Source organism: Glycine max, chromosome 9, assembly GCF_000004515.6.
Source record: "Glycine max cultivar Williams 82 chromosome 9, Glycine_max_v4.0, whole genome shotgun sequence".
Taxonomy (NCBI): Eukaryota; Viridiplantae; Streptophyta; class Magnoliopsida; order Fabales; family Fabaceae; genus Glycine; species Glycine max.
This window is the reverse complement of record NC_038245.2, coordinates 7,134,166-7,151,112: the sequence shown is the minus strand read 5'-3', so window position 1 is coordinate 7,151,112 and position 16,947 is coordinate 7,134,166. Positions and strand designations below refer to the sequence as shown.

Genomic DNA, 16,947 nt, shown 5'->3' with positions numbered 1-16,947 from the left:
TAGTTATAAATAAAGACATATTGTGTCAGCTTTTACATCTTACGATCTTTTTCTGTTACTTTCATTTTCCTTTCTCACTCTTCCAAAACTCCTTCTCTATTTCGCATACACTCAAATTTTTCACAGTAAAACTATTATCTCAGACTCGTTAACTGTTTGATTGTTATGAAATTTAAACACCAAGTTCGGAACTCATTTTCACACATCCCCACCGTTGGATTTGTAAAATAATGTCTGTTCTGAGAGAAATGTCCCTCGCACGGAGCTCTCTTTTTTCCGCATACACTTAAATCCGTCCAAGTAAAATTATGATTCCCGACTCGTTAGATCGTTGTGAAATTTGAATATCAAGTTAGGAACTAATTTTCACACATCCTCACCGTTGGGATTGGTAAAATAATGTATAGGGTAAAAAAAACATGTATAGCACAGAGACAGTGAAATGAATGTTCCAATTCGTTCTCTTTTTCTCTAATGCTTGAAAATCCTAGCAAAACAACCAGAGAAAAAACTTGAGAATCTTAGGAAACTGCTAGGAATGTTTCTATCATTGTCGAACTACACACGTGAGCTCGCTTAGAGGTAAGGGATGAGTTTATCGCAATTGAGATTAGAATGAACATGTGTAGGGATCCTTAGAGGATCAGATTAAGTTTCATTTTAGGATGTTTATTGTATTAAAATTCTTCCTTTATTATCATAATTACCAAATTTTTATGTTTGACGAACCAATTGATGTCTTGATGTGAATTGGTTGATAAAATTGAGTGTTCTTGGTATTTTTGTGTTTTTTACATATGATTTTGATTCCTTTGATTTTGATATGATTATGTGAAATTATTTGAGGGGTTTTACTCCCCATGTGTTGAGAAGTATTTTTGTATAATTTTTTTGTGTTTTGGATAAGATTTACTAGATTAGCGTGATAAATTACTATATTGAAATCATGAAATTGTGATTGAACTTGTGTGTAAGGGATAAATTGAGCATGTGTTAATGTGGGATAAACGTGAACCTGTGATGGTGGATTATGACATTGTGAGATGTTAAACTGTGGACATGTGATATGATTGTGAATAAGTGTGTGATTAATACTTAATGTAACAATACTTGTATTGTGAGTTGTGAATTATAAAATAACTCAACTGGTGTTTACCTTGAGAAAAATATTTATGTGTGAGGTGTTAGAAGAAAGTATATGATTCGAGGTTAGGAACCTAAAGTGTTAATTTGTAATGCAATGTGTTAAACGTGTTTGAAAACAAGTGTGAGGTCATAAGTATTATATAATTTGATTGGTGTCCGCGTGCAAAAGTTGTTTTAGGGGTTGGACCTGAATCAAGAAGGTGAGACCCTAATGGATTCTTCGGAGTTTAAGCATTAGAATTAAATACACTCAGTTTGAGTGCTCCTTTAAGCTTATGTTGATATCACATGGTTGGAACATTCTCGCAAAATAGAGTGACCCTGACTGGTCACCTTATGATTTTACTTAGTGAAAGAGACCTGACATACTCATTGTGTGGCGTGTCTTGTTATGTACTCATAAGCACCCTAGTGTGATTTTTCACTGACATGGTACCACATTGCATATATACTTGAGTCATAGTATAATTGTTGCACAAAGTCTGTGAATTTTTTATTATGAAATTGACGAGTTTTGTTACGTCTTGACTCGAGTGTGTGATTCATGTGTAATGTGATTGGTGATTGTGAAATGAATTTTAAATGATAAAGTGGTGAAGTGACGTGAACTGTATTAAGTTGAACTATGTTATAAATATTTTTATGATGTATTTTACTTATGTCTTTGTTTATTTGTATTTAATTTAGAAATGTGATAACTCACCCTCCTTGTATTGTGTTGTGTTTAGATCCTGTGATGATGCATGAGTTTCTGTTTTAATTACATGGTAATTTATTTTATTTTGTTGTTTAACTTGAGTTCTTTTGTAAACTTAGAGCACCTTTCTTTGAGTCTCTGATGATGTTTTTAGTAAGCTTTATGTGGTAACAGTGAAACGAATATGACCCTTCTACCCACGTAAAAATTTATTTAAGTGATTTGAATAAAATTGATTTAATAAAATTTTAAATTTTTATATATTTTTTTTTAATTATATGTATATCAGAGTAAAGGGTGTTAAAATTGGACAATCTTCTTCACCACGTATTATGATTATATATTGTGAAATTTTGAACGATAAAAAAGAAGAATAGGGTGTGGAAATTTCAAATTTCTGAGTGCGTTCGTTGCGAATTCCATATCAAGGCAAAGTGTCAATGCCGTGCTTACTAGAATTTAGAACTTTACCTTAATTATTCGTGAATTATGCTTCTTTTTTGGTCCTTCCGTTTTTCACCACCGTGCTGTCTTTATGCCATTTGATTTGTTTCAATGTCTTTTACGCAACGCATTGGACCGCATGCGCAAAGCAAGATGATACGATCCTCTTTCTTCGCTTTTTACCTTTCCTAAGTAAGGCTTAATTATACATTGGTTCCTTCATTAAAATTAAAAATTCAATTGAATTTTTTAACAATAAAATCTTCCAATTATTTAAATACTTCAATTGAATCTCAATTATTAAAAAATTCAATCATATTTTTTATTTATTTAAAAACATTACAATTATACTAATAAAGAGCAAATACTTAACCATATTTTTTTAGTGAAAAATACTTAACCATATATGACATGGTTATTTATCCTTATTGATATTCAATTCTTCATTTATTCATTATGGAAAGAGATATTGCAAAGAATTTCGCATCATGAGAGTGAGGTGAAATTGGGAGTTGTTGCGTGAGAAATATAACTGTTCAAGTTTTCTTATTTTTTGGGTACATTTAGAGGTATTGAACTTTCAAGTGATGGTGCTATCTGATTGTTGGTCTTTCTTATTTACTCAACCCTCAATTTTTCCTTTATTTTCTTTCAGTTAATAAGAGAATACTACTAGTTTTGGTACTTACCAAAAGTGAACAATAAATTTGCTTAATGGGGACGATATTATCTTATTTAGTATCTGTTTGGTTAATTTGAACTCTGAATCATACATATCATTAGGAGATGTTTCTTTTGCTTGATCCAAGTTGAGACACACGCACACCCTTATTCAATGAGAGCTGAACTTCATTCGCTTTTCTATGTGCTATTCAGTGGTAATTATCCAAGAAAGTTGCAATTAAGATTACCCAAGTAAAGGTGGTCCTCGAACTCCAAAGCTGAAGTCACAAAAGTAATAACCTTCCAATCAGCATCATCAAACTCTCTAATAATCTTGCCATCAGTTGCCACATTCACCACAATTAGCCTTGGAAATGAATCAACCAGGTGCTTGGTTGTCTTGTACTTGTGCACAAACTCCAGTCCTTTAGAAGTCAACTGTGGCATCAATGTTGAAGAAAAATAATACAATATCATGTCCTATATATATGAGGTTCAATCTTCAAGTGTACTTAATGCTATTTTAGTATGTATATGCACCGATAAAAAATTGAATAGGGTGGGTATATACGAAAGATTCTAAATAAACTAAAATTGTCAATGTTAGTATAGAAAACTGACTAAAGTATTAATTTGATCTAACAAACACAAAATAAGGAACCAAAGTGAAATTTTTTGAACTTATAAAGTGACAAAAACAAACCCTAAAAATGTAGATGATTAAGGAACTAAAATTCTATTTTAGTCAGAGTGTTAATATGAGAGTATGAAAGAGTCAATCTAACCATACATGAATTATTAATTAAATCACAAAGTTTTATGACTTTTTTAAGTGATCATTCAATAACTTTTAATCCTAATTATCCATGTATGGCTGGACACTCTAGATTTACTCCTCTCACTCTTTCATTATAAGCACTCTTCCACTTGATACGCCTCCTGTGTACATGCATTAAAAAGAATAAATAGTGCTTGCTGGAGTTAGTTTACTGTTATCTTGGGTTTAATAAACACATGGTCACACAATAATCTCTGACTATTTATATAGTGAAGAATCATAGTAATAGTACCAGAATCAAAGGGATCCAGAAAGATCCATCAGGAGCAAGATTGATGTTATCAGGTGCACCAGGGAGGTTTTCAATTAAAACATCTGTTATGCCTTTGTTTGCTCCTTTTAACCAATGCCTTATACACCTATATCTGATTCACAAAAAGATTAACATTAGATAAAAAAAAATATATTGTTAAGATGATAGAAAGTGCACCAATTAATATGTAGAGACTGATTCAAGATATTTGAAATTCCTAGTAAAAGTTATATCAGGACCTTTTAATAAGGGAAAATTGAGCTTTCTTCCTTCCAAATCTTCTAAAATGACATTAACACTACCTCTAATTTTTAAAAAACTTTCACCTCCCCGAATATAGTATTAAAGAAGAAACAATGACCAATCTTTGTTGGAGACTATAGCGCACATAGGTGAATATTTTCCTTCTAAAATAATCTATTTCATATCCAATAGTCAATCAGAATTTGAACCCTGAACCACTTATTTAAGAAATACAAGCTGTTAACACTTGTCAATCATTGTTGATAAAGAAAAAATGTTTGTGTCACTTTATTAAACAAAATAAGAGGAGTGAGAGCCACTTCATTAAAAACATAACAGAGTTAAATGTCTATTCAAAAACTAGAAGGGACCAGTACATTGTCTCAACCTCTCTAGTTTATCTTTTTTAGTTATTTGTGAAGATAAAAATAACACTATTGCATTGTTTTGCAGTCTGCATCTGCCTGCATCTGCAGGTAACAAGAGATTCAATTAATTGGCAAAGAGAAAACAGAGGAAAACTCCATGAAGAAATTGACTTACTTCCAAATTTCACATGCCACAAGATAATCTTCGTCCTTGGAGAGTGCAACCCCATTGGCAAAGGCAACAACATTATTGAGGAAAATAACAGTCTCATTTGATGTGGGATTGTACTTGAGAACTTGTCCATGAGAGCTTGCCTCTAGCACATCCAAATACCAATTTTGCATATCAAATTTGGTATTAAGAACACTGAAATATATGTTCCCGTCTGAGGCTTCTATCGCATCGTCTGCAAAAATGAGATTGCATTAAAATTCATGGCAGTAGCAAAAATGAGTTTCATAGTTAGGGGATGCAATAAAATTGCCTCTGAATATTCATTCAAGTGAAGCTTGGAATTGTTAGGAATATCTGACATTTATTATGTTTGTGTATTATGTTAGATTTCATAGTATTTTTCTTGACAATATAATTTGTGGAAGATTGCACGATTGATATCATCATGGTACCCAAGTCCTACGGAACTATGAACACAATACTATATATGAAGATAATTTCACATTTAAGATACAAAAATTAAATAGTAACTATGCAAGTGAATAATTAAGCTTATCCTGTGATAGGAACATAGAACTGAATAAAACACAAAGCAATCTGCATAAGAATTAGTTGTTTGTCTGGGACTAACCTTAATTGACAACCATTCAGTTGTGAAATGAGAACACTGAAACCATCTTTTTCTGTAACCTTGAACAAACCCTGCAAATCATAATTGTGTTCTTTAATTTTTCAGCATATATATGTTCCACCTGTCAGACTTTTAGCTTTCTTAGAAATGAAGTTATTTGCCGAATCCTAGAGACTACAAATCATGGTTTTAAATTGCGGCCCGTAACCACAATTGCGACCAAAATATTGTTGTTGCAATGTGTCTGCAACCGCAATTTAGTAAAAATGTAATTATGCATATGCTCTTCTTGCTATTCAATATCCTAACCAGATAAAATATTTCTTTATCATATACTATTAATAAGACAGTTTCATTTTGCTTGGGTTAAAGAGTTTTTTTAATCCGTAAGAATTGAACACACTTTACAACACTCACAAACCCTCAGCCAACTGAACTAGACCCCTTGGTTGGGTTAAGAGTTTATTTTACCTTGGTAACATCACATACAATGATACCAACTTCTTTTGCGGTTGTGATTCCTATCAAGGTATCACTATCCATATGCTTCCAATTCTCCCAATTTCCCTTATTCCTGCGCAATCTTTTAATCCAACCATCTCGAGTAGCTGTATAGAGAGTCCCTTCTTTATCCACACAAACATCTTCTGACTCCTTCAGAAGTCATTCTCCAAGCATACTGATATTTTGTTGAGATGGAAAACAATATATATAGCAAAGAAAAGTAGCTAGTAAATACTAATTCTTTAACACCATAGATAAGACCTTATACAAAGTATTAACTTTTCACCCGTAATTTGTTGTCTATGGTTAAAGACGCAGGTTTTATATCCAGCAAAACTGGATCTATGGGTGAGAAGTAAAAGATTTGCACTGTGAGAGCTACTAAAACTACTAGAACCAAGCTTGAGCTCACTCTAATCAGATTGGAAGCCATGCTATATATTTGAGCCAATCGCTCTAATATTATGTTAAGACGGAATGTTATAAAAGTTTAAGCCATAGATGAATTACTGTTGTACCCGAATAACAACATGTGTTGTCATAATTGAAGCAGGATTTGTTTGTTCAGATATCCCTACCATGTGTCAAAGTCGTCAGTAGTCAAATTTGAACTGTGTTCCCCTACTCAATTTAGTTCAAGCTTATGGTGTGTACTTCAGTAAATGGCCAATGTCCTTCGTCATGTACTTTTTTTTTATATGTAAGAATTGAAAATGATATTGGAGTTTATAATAACTTATGTACTCTACTTAATCAATTGAGTTAGAATTTTTTGATAAACTAAAAAAGCATTCGCCATGTACTAAGATGTAAAGTTTTGAAAGAAAAAAAAGTGTTGATACTTGTCGTGCTGATAAGTGCTTTCGTGAAGAATTCTATATCAAGGCAAAATTTCAACACCTTAATATAATTTACTAGTAAATAATTAAGCCAATCAATCAAGGCGGTGGTAATTTTAATACAATACACCCTTTTTTTTAGAGGAACAATACACCCATTCTAGTGCATGTTACATTAAATCAATACAACCATTCCATTCTCTAACATTTCATAGAGGGAATTTAACATCCAGTTAGTACCACAACATTTAATTCATGTCTTATTACAATTCATGAAGAATTCATATCTACGATTGTTTGAAACAAAGTTTAACTCGTTCAATAACTTGCTGAACCAGGTATATATCATTATCAAAATACACATTTTAGTCTCTAGTCCCTTATCACACGTTTTTAGTTTCTTGTGAGACACTAAATTCATGTCATTTTGTTGAATATTAAGTCTAAAAAGAATAAATTTTTTATAGCAATGAATACATACATACATATATATATATATATATATATATATATATATATATATATATATATATATATATATATATATTATTTTTTCAATGGCCAAAATCACAAAACACGAATTTAAACATCAAACACTTTTTGACTGGGAAAAGAATTCTCAGCTTATTCATTTAACATTTATTTAAGATATCTTATACATTGAAACTGTCATATCAAGGTGCCATCCTTACAGCAAGCATGTCTTGTTAAGACAACACTTTGAACCCATGTCAGCCAGACTAACATCTCGGTATATATAGAACTCTCTTCAGACTGCAAAATCGCATTATTTTGTGCAGCCTCATGTGCTAGGATAGCTTTCTAGCCAAAGTTTATCCCCTGAGCTAATGGTAGTTCACTTCCATAATTGATGGTACTGCCAAGAACAGCAATTATAATGTCATTACGAGCATGCACAGAAAAAATATTAAGATATATTCACCATTAACAGAGCTTATAACCAAGGAATGTAACAATCATAAATTCAACGAAGACTTACCATGTAGAACGCCGCATGTATTGCTTCCATGAGTCACTTCCCGCTTCACGGCCACCACCTGTCGCCTTTTCTCCACCAAAGGCACCACCAATTTCAGCTCCATTTGTAGGTATGTTTGCATTCACTATACCACAATCACTACCTCGTGGCCTGCGCACCATATTTACACCCATGAACAAGTAAAATATACTATTTGTGCAACTATAAATCACCACAAACATCTTATAGGATTGTTAGTCAAGTACTGAAGTGTGTAGGCCAAACTCATTAGCAGAGATCCAAAGGATAGGACAAAAATAAGTTTGTGAGTACTTACCCGATCCATTTGAATATAGTTCCAGGTCTTTGGGTAAAGATTGAACTACTTAATCCTTGAGGTACAGAATTGTTCAAGGCAATTGCTTCTTCTAGAGTCTAAGTAGAAAATCATGAAGTTTGATCATAAACTAAACTCCAAAAGAAATAGTCCGATGAAAGAAGATATAGAATATATGCTACCTGAAATTTCATAACATACAGAACTGGACCAAACAATTCTTCTTTAACTACAGGAGCATCTGGAGAAATCTCAACAATTGTTGGTTGTACAAAATTTCCTCCCGACTCTAATACAGATCCACCGGTTAGGATTTTCCCTCCCTGATAATCAGAGTATCAAGTAAATTATCTCTACACAGAAGACAAGCATCCAATCCGTGGTATATGTATGAGAAAAAGCTTGCATATCCTACTGAGCAAAATTACAGACATGAAATGGAAGGTTACATCCCCTAAATATTTAACTTAACTAGAAAAAGAGTAAAATGAACCATGCCTGAGATTTTATGACTGAAATACCCTTCTGAAAGTTTTCTACTGAAGTACGAGTATGCAAGGGCCCAACTAGAGTCCCCTTCTCCAAGGGGTTCCCAATTTTGACTTGTTTGTAGACTTCAACAAGTTGGTCTAGTACGTCTGTATAAATACTTTCATGCAGAAACTGCAGTACAAGGAAGCTAAATTAAAAATTAAATATATCTTAAAAAAATCACACGTGATTGCATTAAAATTATGAAATTCAATTTTTTAAATTGGTTCTAATACCAGTCTACGACAAGTTGTACACCGCTGACCAGTAGTACCCACAGCAGCAAACAAAATAGAGCGTACAGCCAATTTGATGTCTGCATCATCCATGACAATTATTGCATTGTTACCACTTAACTCAAGCAAGCATTTGCCAAATCTCTCATTAACTGTTTGCTGGACCATCAAGCCAACCTATATAACAGGGAACACATCATTATGAACTAAACAGCATAGATCGTATTGTCCAAATCATTATGAAATAAGTAAATGTTTGCACAGTTTTATTTTAACGTGGGGCACAAGAGCAACATACACAATTACCCAGTACATGACACATGGAAGTAATTTCGCTAAAGGGGTGATATTTTAGTGTGTTTGATATCACATATCTTTAGACAGTGACTGCAATAAGACCGATACTACTAGTACCACAGGCAACTAAACTGAGCACCATTAAGGTGACATCAACATCTTTTAACACAAAATATAAATTTATAAATCCTATTCAGTTATTTTAAGAGAAAAAGAGTTATGCACTGACAGTGTAAAAAGTTTTACACAGCCATCCAATCACAACCAACCATGTATGGTAAGTTTGTTGACTTTTAAAATAATTATCTTAAAGTAATTCAAACGGTGATATGTGATTGGAAGACAATGTAAGACAGTTTTATACCGTCAGTGTATATGCATTAAACTTAGTTTAATTATGTTTCCTGTTTAAAATTTCATGTCCAACTACTTAGTACATAACATACCTTTGAACTTCCAGTAAATGAAACCAGGGGAATGCGAGTGTCTTTTGCTATTGCCTGACCAATGTCAGCACCTCCACAGAAAGAGGTGAATATTGCACCAGGTAATTTGTTCCTCTCAAGAACTTCAGCTACTAGCTTTGTCACAGCAATAGTTATCAAAGGAGTTGTTGGAGCACCCTTCCTTTAATGGATGCCGTAGAAAAAACATATATTAAAAAGATAACATGATTGCCATTGAAAATTTGAAACACTCAAGAATCTGACAAGTGAACATATATCACATAAAAAATCCAAACAGATCTACATAATTGGCACCAACAAAGATAATTTTATCATCTTTTCTAATAGACCTTCTTTCATGACTGTGTATATTATATGAACTTTTTTGGGGGGGGAGGGAGCTGAAGGGTAGGCAAAGTGCAACATGGAGATAAGCATGAAGTATGCAATCATTATGGAGATAAATCAGAAATCAAGGATGATTGAACTACAAAAATATATAGCGCTTTAACCATTACCATTTCATGAACAACAATAAAAACCACCACCACCAAGCCTTATTCCACTATGAGAGTTAGGCTTCATGGATTGATGTCATTGGTTATGACACTTCGTAAAAAGAAAATAAGTCAAAGGAACTGGAAGTGCAATTGGAGAAGTTGGAGGGCATATTATCTCCAAATCTTTCAGCTTCTCTAGCAACAACATTTTGTCATCTAAGATATATTCACCTAATACGTTTAAATTGGATAGGAGATCCATCGAAGAGGTGAATTTCCCTAACAAGATGTGTGGTTGCAGGAAGCCAAAAAGTCAAGGAAGACATTCACTATATCTCTGTTTCTGACCAATCATACAAATTGGTGCTGATAAAATACATACAACTAAACACTAATGCATCAAGAACTGAAGTATTGGTTAAATAGAGTTGAGTCTAACTGAAGTACGGGTTCCTACACTAGTTCAAGTCAAAGAAAATGGTGGATACAATAAGACCAATGAAAATTGATCCGAAGTCCATATATACCATTATTCCAACCAATTTTGCAAATGAAATATTCGATCAAAGCTGATTGTCACATGAAAATAGAGAAGAAATATTGCAGAGGTCATGAAATATTAACAAAACAATCATGATCTGACTTAAAAATGTCCAGTTGAGTAATCTCATAAAATATACAGAGATAGATATATAGACTTACCACACAACACAGTTACCACAGACTAAAGCAATGCAAGCATTCCATCCTGAAGCACAACAGAAATGAACATGTTTTAGTTACAATAAAAAAACAACACATAAAAAAAATCAGATCATAGAAAGTGGACTGTATGATGCAAAATGCAGTCAAACTAGATGGAAAAACTTCAAGAAAGCTATCTGCTCATATATGTTGGCACCCATCCATTTATTTAAAGTAGGAGTCAGTAATGAAACCAGTAGTATGTTTAATTGACAAAGATTCAACGTCACAATCCCCATTCTGACTTACTTTTGTATTATATGAAAGATTGAAGAGCAGCTAAAAAAGTAACAAAAAGCTAAAACATATCACCAAATAAAAATGATCTAAACATGGAGATGAATTTGATAACAAGAAGTTTAATGAATTGATGATATTGCAAGCTTTTATCAGAACAACAGTTCACACACAATCTGATTGATGACAGATCAAGATGGCTCCTAGACACAACAGATTTTCAGGTAAAGTTTAAAATACATGCCTAAATTAGATGACCAAATGACAGTGAATGAATGCACTAACATTTTCAATCTGATTATAAGTAACTTTGAACTGAATCTAAGATCCAAAGGAATTTGTTGCTATGTGCATTAAGACAGGATGAGAAAATACATACCTAGAACAGCGCATGGAAAGTTGAAAGCACTGATTACACCAACTATTCCTAGTGGGTTCCATACCTGTGGTGTAAAAGCATGGGTTACAGTTAATATCATATAAATCAGTACAAAAGTCAGTGAATAATTATACTTCAAATACGCACCTCAAACATCATATGATCTGGACCTGTTAAAAAACAAGTAGAAGAAAACAAAAACTCAAAATTGGAATATCTTGGAGAAAACAGTATAAAAACAAGAGACTATCGCTAACTACATATGATTTTAAATAACTTTGTAACCAGAAGGATTATAAAGAAAAGATGGTCAATTAATATAGATACACAACAATCTTACGTTCTGATGGTATAATTGATCCATTCAATTGTCTGCTTAGCCCAACACAATAATCACACATATCAATAATTTCCTGTAATGGATAAAGATCACAAACTATATCATATAAAAATGTTATGTGCAAAATCTTTAATAATTTTCTCTTTCCCATGGTGTATGTGATTAATTTAGTTCTGTGCATAATTAGAAAAAACACTAAAATGCTTTCAGAGTGCAGTTAGCCTATATACACACCAAACATATATGGAATGCTCCCAATAGAAAGAATGAAGTAACTTTGAAAAGCAACCATCCTCAGAGAACCATGGGGCCTAAGCCAAGATGATGCAGTGAATATAGAAAATTCTGAAATATACGCAATTTACTAAAAAAACTGAATAGAACAGCCATTTTCTTCTGAGAACAGAACCTTTTGATTAGGTGAAAAACATATGCGATCGATGAAAATAAAATGTAAATGTAGTTAGATATGAGCAGTTGCTCAGGAAGACCCCCATGAAAAAGCATCAAATCCCTTCACATTTCTAAGAACATTTGCAATGAAAATCACCGGATAATCAGCTAGAGGGCATAAATTTCATCAGAATGACATAAATTTGTATGTCCCTGAATATATCACACTGTTCTAATTAGAAACAGCTAAAGCTCACCACCTTATCTTGATTTAGTTGCCATCAAAGAAGTATTATAGCCTTATACACAATCTAAACTCTGATTTCTTTGGTGTCAGGACATGTAACATAATATGGCAGAACAAAGAGAATTGCGATACCTGAACTTCCCCAATTCCTTCTGGGAGAATTTTTCCCATCTCAAGAGACACCAGCCTACCCAAAGGATCCAATTTGGCCCTCAATGCTTCACCAATCTGTCTCACAATCTCACCTCTCTTCGGTGCCGGTATCTGCAACAACATTACAAGCACATCCTCAATTAGTTTCCAATAGCACGTAGATTCAGTACTAGGTTACCAGGGAGATATAAGGTGGGTTGAATGTTTGATCCTTTTGCTAACAAAAACTAACATTCTAACATTTGTCCATAAAAAAAAGGCTACTAGCTACCAACTCTACCACATATAACCAAAACACAACTATAACACACACACATCCCCCACCCCCCCCCCCCCCCCCCCAAAAAAAAAAAAAAAAAAAAATTAAAAGTATTTTTAAAAGAACTCACAGTCATCCATGTCTTAGCTGCTTCACTGCAAGCTCGCAACCCCTCCTCAAAATCTTGCAAAGTTGCTTCGGTCACTTGAGCTATACTCTAATTTTCAAATCACCAATAACCAATAATCACATACACATGAAAACAAAAAAGACAAGAAAGCCTCACAAAATAAAGAAATAAATAACAAAAATTGAAGAAAAAAATTAATTATGAGAAGGTGAACCTGATTGTTAGAAGGATTAACAGAAGTGACAGAAGAACCAGTGGCTTTCCACTGGCCATTAATGTAAGAGCCAATGTTGGAAGAGCCCAAACCGATCTCCTTCAAGAACTCCAAGTTCTGGTGATTATCGGAACCCATTGTTTTCCTTTTTCTTTTTTCCTGAAACCCAGATGAAGTTACGTGTGTGTGTTGTGTTTGATTCAGAAAGTGGGAGAAAAAATAGTTAATTTATAGAGTTTCTCATATCATACTCTGACAGGGACACACATACGATGGGGAAGAAAGTGATGGGGATTCAGTATTTGTTTTTTTTTTACAATAACAAAGCTTGCACTTTGAGATAACGTGGGACAAAAATAAAAATTAATTTCAAGATATTTAGTAACTTTTGTCCCTCTATGTGTTCCTTAGATCTAATTGATTGAAAGATGCATTATTGAAAATATAAAGATGTGTTGTTCATGGGAGGGACAAATTTGTCATTGACATATAAGGACATATTTATTATAATATTTTTACTTTTTGTTTTTTCACATTAATAAATGTGTTCAGTTGAAAATATAAAATTTAATTTTCTAAAGTATAAAAAGTGTGATACTTATTATTATTATATGTTTATAATTTATTATTCCTATTTATTGAGTACTTATGTAATATATTTTTTAAATTGCCTTTTAATATATATATTTTTATTATTTTAATTTTCTTGTCAAACTTTAATCTTTGCTGTTAAATTTTTTTTATCTTATATCTTATATTTTGTCAAATTTTTATTAAATTTCTCTCTTTTAATCTTTAAAATTATTTCATATCCTAATTTCAACTTAAGTACATATTTAGATTAAAAAAATAATGTCTTGAGAGTTTTGAGTAGATAAACACGACGCGTAGTGAGACCAAATTTATTTATTTTTAAAAAAAAAATTAATCAACTATTTTTTTTTAAAGAAAAAAGTCTCACAAAATTTAAACTAGATAAAGTTAAAGTGAAATTATAAGTCTTTTTCCTTAATCAATTAAATGTATATATATACCTCGAATATGAAAGAATCTCATAGATAAATCTTATGTACTTCCACTCGAGACAACACTTATTATACATAATGTGAATGAAATGAAAACAATTACTAACAAATAAAAAACTCAAATAAATTTAAATAAAAAATACAATAATGCTCAAACTAATATAGAAGTTAACTTAAAAAAAACAAAAAAAAATATTATGACAAATATGCTTATATGTTGTCAATCCACTTTGATCATTATTTTAATGACAAATTCATCCTTTCGTGTCACATAGGCTATCTTATTAATGGTGACAGACGGAAGTTAACGATCAGATATATTGATCGCACTTTTTACTCTCTTTAAAGGACTAAATTTTGTATTTTCATCATTCATAGATATATTTATCATCAACGAATTACATATTGAGAGATAAAAGTGACTATTTACCCTTAAATGTATTTGATTTTTTTAGTCATCGAAACAAAGAAGACAGACGGATAATGATAAAAGAAATTAGAAGTCTTTTTCCTAATAATCCAGTAATTTCTTACTCATTGTATTGTATTTGCATAGTATACACTATTACTTGAAAGGAAGAGAATATCCATTCCTTAAAATTATAGAGAGAAAATGCTATTAACATGAAAACATATTTTATTATTGTTGAATTTTTTAGAAACCACTAACAAGGATTTTTTTTATATTATGATATAGGTATAAAATATTCATGAATTTTATAATAATTATCTTTTGTTGGAAAATCTATGTGATCATCTTTAATAAATTTTTCTTCTTTTAATAATATTTTTTTATTTATAAAACTTGAACATAAAATCTTACCTAAGGAAAAAGAATTTGATGCAACTTACGAATTATTTACTGATTGGTTGGTCTTATATATTGTTTAATTAATTTTTGATAAATTTTAATTAATTTTAAAATATGTGTTCATTTTAATCTATGAGAAAAAATCCACAGTTTAAATAACAGTTTTTTATATATAATTTATTTTTTTCATACTCAATAAATAATAAGAAAAATTTTAAGGATTAATATAAGTATATAAAGACACATTTTCATAAACTAATTTAGCCATTTACTCAGAGTCGGTCAAACAAGTGAGGTCTGAAATAAATCTTGTTAGATTTATATTTTAAATTAAAGAGTTATATATTGGTCTTTTTGTTAATGCATTTTTTTAAAACAAAAATTAATATTAAATAGTTTTTTTAAAGAGAAAGATATTATTTTGTTTATAGAGGTAAAGTTTAAGTTTTAATTATTTTACTATTGGATCTACCTGTATTTACTCTTTATACCCTGTTCTCAACTACAATCATACTGCCAAGGCTTGGCTTTTGAAGTTTTCAATGCATTACAACATTAATTACGACTGTATCAATTATATTTGTTGTTTTCTCTAATATATAGAATTTTTATGGTTATTATATATGAAATTATAACTGCAATTTAAAACTTTATTAACCATTAAAATTGACCAAGTTTTATCAAGGTTAGTTGATTTATTGATTTATAATAAAATATAAAATTGGTCTATATTCAGAATTTAAAATTGATTTTCATTTAAAATTAAAAAAAAATAGAACTATAATAATTCAATTATGAAATATTAACTTTGCATGTCAACTAAGGTTAACTGAGCTGAGCCACACAAATTAGTTTGATTTTACTGAATCAGGGCTGAGGAATATTATTACTATCAAACTTGACACATTTTAAATAATATTTTCTTTTTGCAAAAGGCATGGCTTTTGGGCCCGACAGACAGGGAAGGATAATTCAAAAGATAATGCTATTGTATTATCAATGGGACCGAAATTGAAGTACTTGCGTGGGCCGTGAAGAAACCATTTTGTAATGGGTTTGTATGGTGACCATGTGTCAATATCGACAAATATTTGTTTGAATCACATTGGCATTATTAAATAATGTAGATCGTGTATATAACTAACATTATTATTTTAGAAGGGGATCCATCCTTCTTATTATATTTATTGTTTCTTATAAAAATTAGTAATTATTTTCAACTATAGTTATTTCATACTATAACTATACTAATATTATGATAAACAAATAAAAAATAATGTAAATCTTATCTTTTACTTTTTCCGTCTTTAGTTATAAGATTGTTTGGATGTTGTGAATAAATTTTTTAGTCCCCAGAACATTATTCCTAGAAATAAAATATAAAAATGTTATTTTTGAGTATTTAATAAAAAATATGTTTGATTAATTATAATTTTTTTACAAGAACTATAATTAGTTGGGAATTTTTTTATATCCCAGGAATAATTACAACATATGTTTAGTTAAATTATTTTTTCTTGGGAATATATATTATAATTACTAAAATATCCTTATTATGTTAAAGATGTTATTTTTTTATAAAACAAATAATTTTATTATAAGACCAACAAATGAAAAATAAAATATATTTTAAATGTTATATATCTCACGTTACTAACAAATTATTATGGGTAAAATTTATGAGAGTGGTGGTAAATAAAAATTAGCACATCAAAGAAAATTTTAAAAATAAAAAAAGATAGAGAAGGTAAATTAAGTAATCATTAAGAGAAGAGTATGATACTGGACATGAAGAGAGTATATATGTATTTTTACTTACAAAAAAGATTTTTATCCCATGGGAATAAGTATTTTCCATCCCCTTTGCCAAAATTAAATATTGGCTTAA

At 31.0% G+C, this 16,947-nt stretch overlaps 2 protein-coding genes across 2 annotated transcripts; both read right to left on the bottom strand.

Moving 5' to 3' along the window:
- Positions 1–2,859: 2,859 nt before the first annotated feature.
- Positions 2,860–6,648, bottom strand: LOC100818526 (adipocyte plasma membrane-associated protein). Its single transcript, XM_014761976.3, has 5 exons — positions 5,930–6,648; positions 5,459–5,529; positions 4,828–5,059; positions 4,021–4,153; positions 2,860–3,388 (listed from the first exon to the last, which is right to left on the bottom strand). The coding sequence occupies exons 3-5, from the start codon at positions 4,995–4,997 to the stop codon at positions 3,170–3,172; spliced, it is 522 nt and encodes a 173-aa protein (XP_014617462.1). The 5' UTR covers positions 4,998–5,059; positions 5,459–5,529; positions 5,930–6,648; the 3' UTR covers positions 2,860–3,169.
- Positions 6,649–7,382: 734 nt separating this feature from the next.
- Positions 7,383–13,423, bottom strand: ALDH7B1 (aldehyde dehydrogenase family 7 member B1). The gene is made up of 14 exons (NM_001249884.2): positions 13,224–13,423; positions 13,010–13,096; positions 12,600–12,731; positions 11,828–11,900; positions 11,635–11,657; positions 11,488–11,551; positions 10,830–10,875; positions 9,628–9,808; positions 8,885–9,061; positions 8,616–8,780; positions 8,300–8,440; positions 8,118–8,215; positions 7,802–7,951; positions 7,383–7,678 (listed from the first exon to the last, which is right to left on the bottom strand). Exons 1-14 carry the CDS (start codon positions 13,359–13,361, stop codon positions 7,624–7,626), a joined length of 1,530 nt encoding a protein of 509 aa, NP_001236813.2. The 5' UTR covers positions 13,362–13,423; the 3' UTR covers positions 7,383–7,623.
- Between the last annotated feature and the right edge of the window lie 3,524 nt (positions 13,424–16,947).

What these genes read in the sequence shown, in the direction of transcription:
- ALDH7B1 (NM_001249884.2), bottom strand. Translation starts at nt 13,361, where the DNA reads ATGGGTTCCGATAATCACCAGAACTTGGAGTTCTTGAAGGAGATCGGT. An exon ending in GTACAACTTGTCGTAGACTG is followed by an intron (nt 8,781 to 8,884) that starts GTATTAGAACCA and finishes CTTGTACTGCAG; the next exon opens with TTTCTGCATGAAAGTATTTA. An exon ending in TGTATGTTATGAAATTTCAG is followed by an intron (nt 8,216 to 8,299) that starts GTAGCATATATT and finishes TTTTCTACTTAG; the next exon opens with ACTCTAGAAGAAGCAATTGC.
- LOC100818526 (XM_014761976.3), bottom strand. Translation starts at nt 4,997, where the DNA reads ATGCAAAATTGGTATTTGGATGTGCTAGAGGCAAGCTCTCATGGACAA. An exon ending in GTGGCATGTGAAATTTGGAA is followed by an intron (nt 4,154 to 4,827) that starts GTAAGTCAATTT and finishes TTTGTGAATCAG; the next exon opens with ATATAGGTGTATAAGGCATT. An exon ending in TCTGGATCCCTTTGATTCTG is followed by an intron (nt 3,389 to 4,020) that starts GTACTATTACTA and finishes TTGATGCCACAG; the next exon opens with TTGACTTCTAAAGGACTGGA.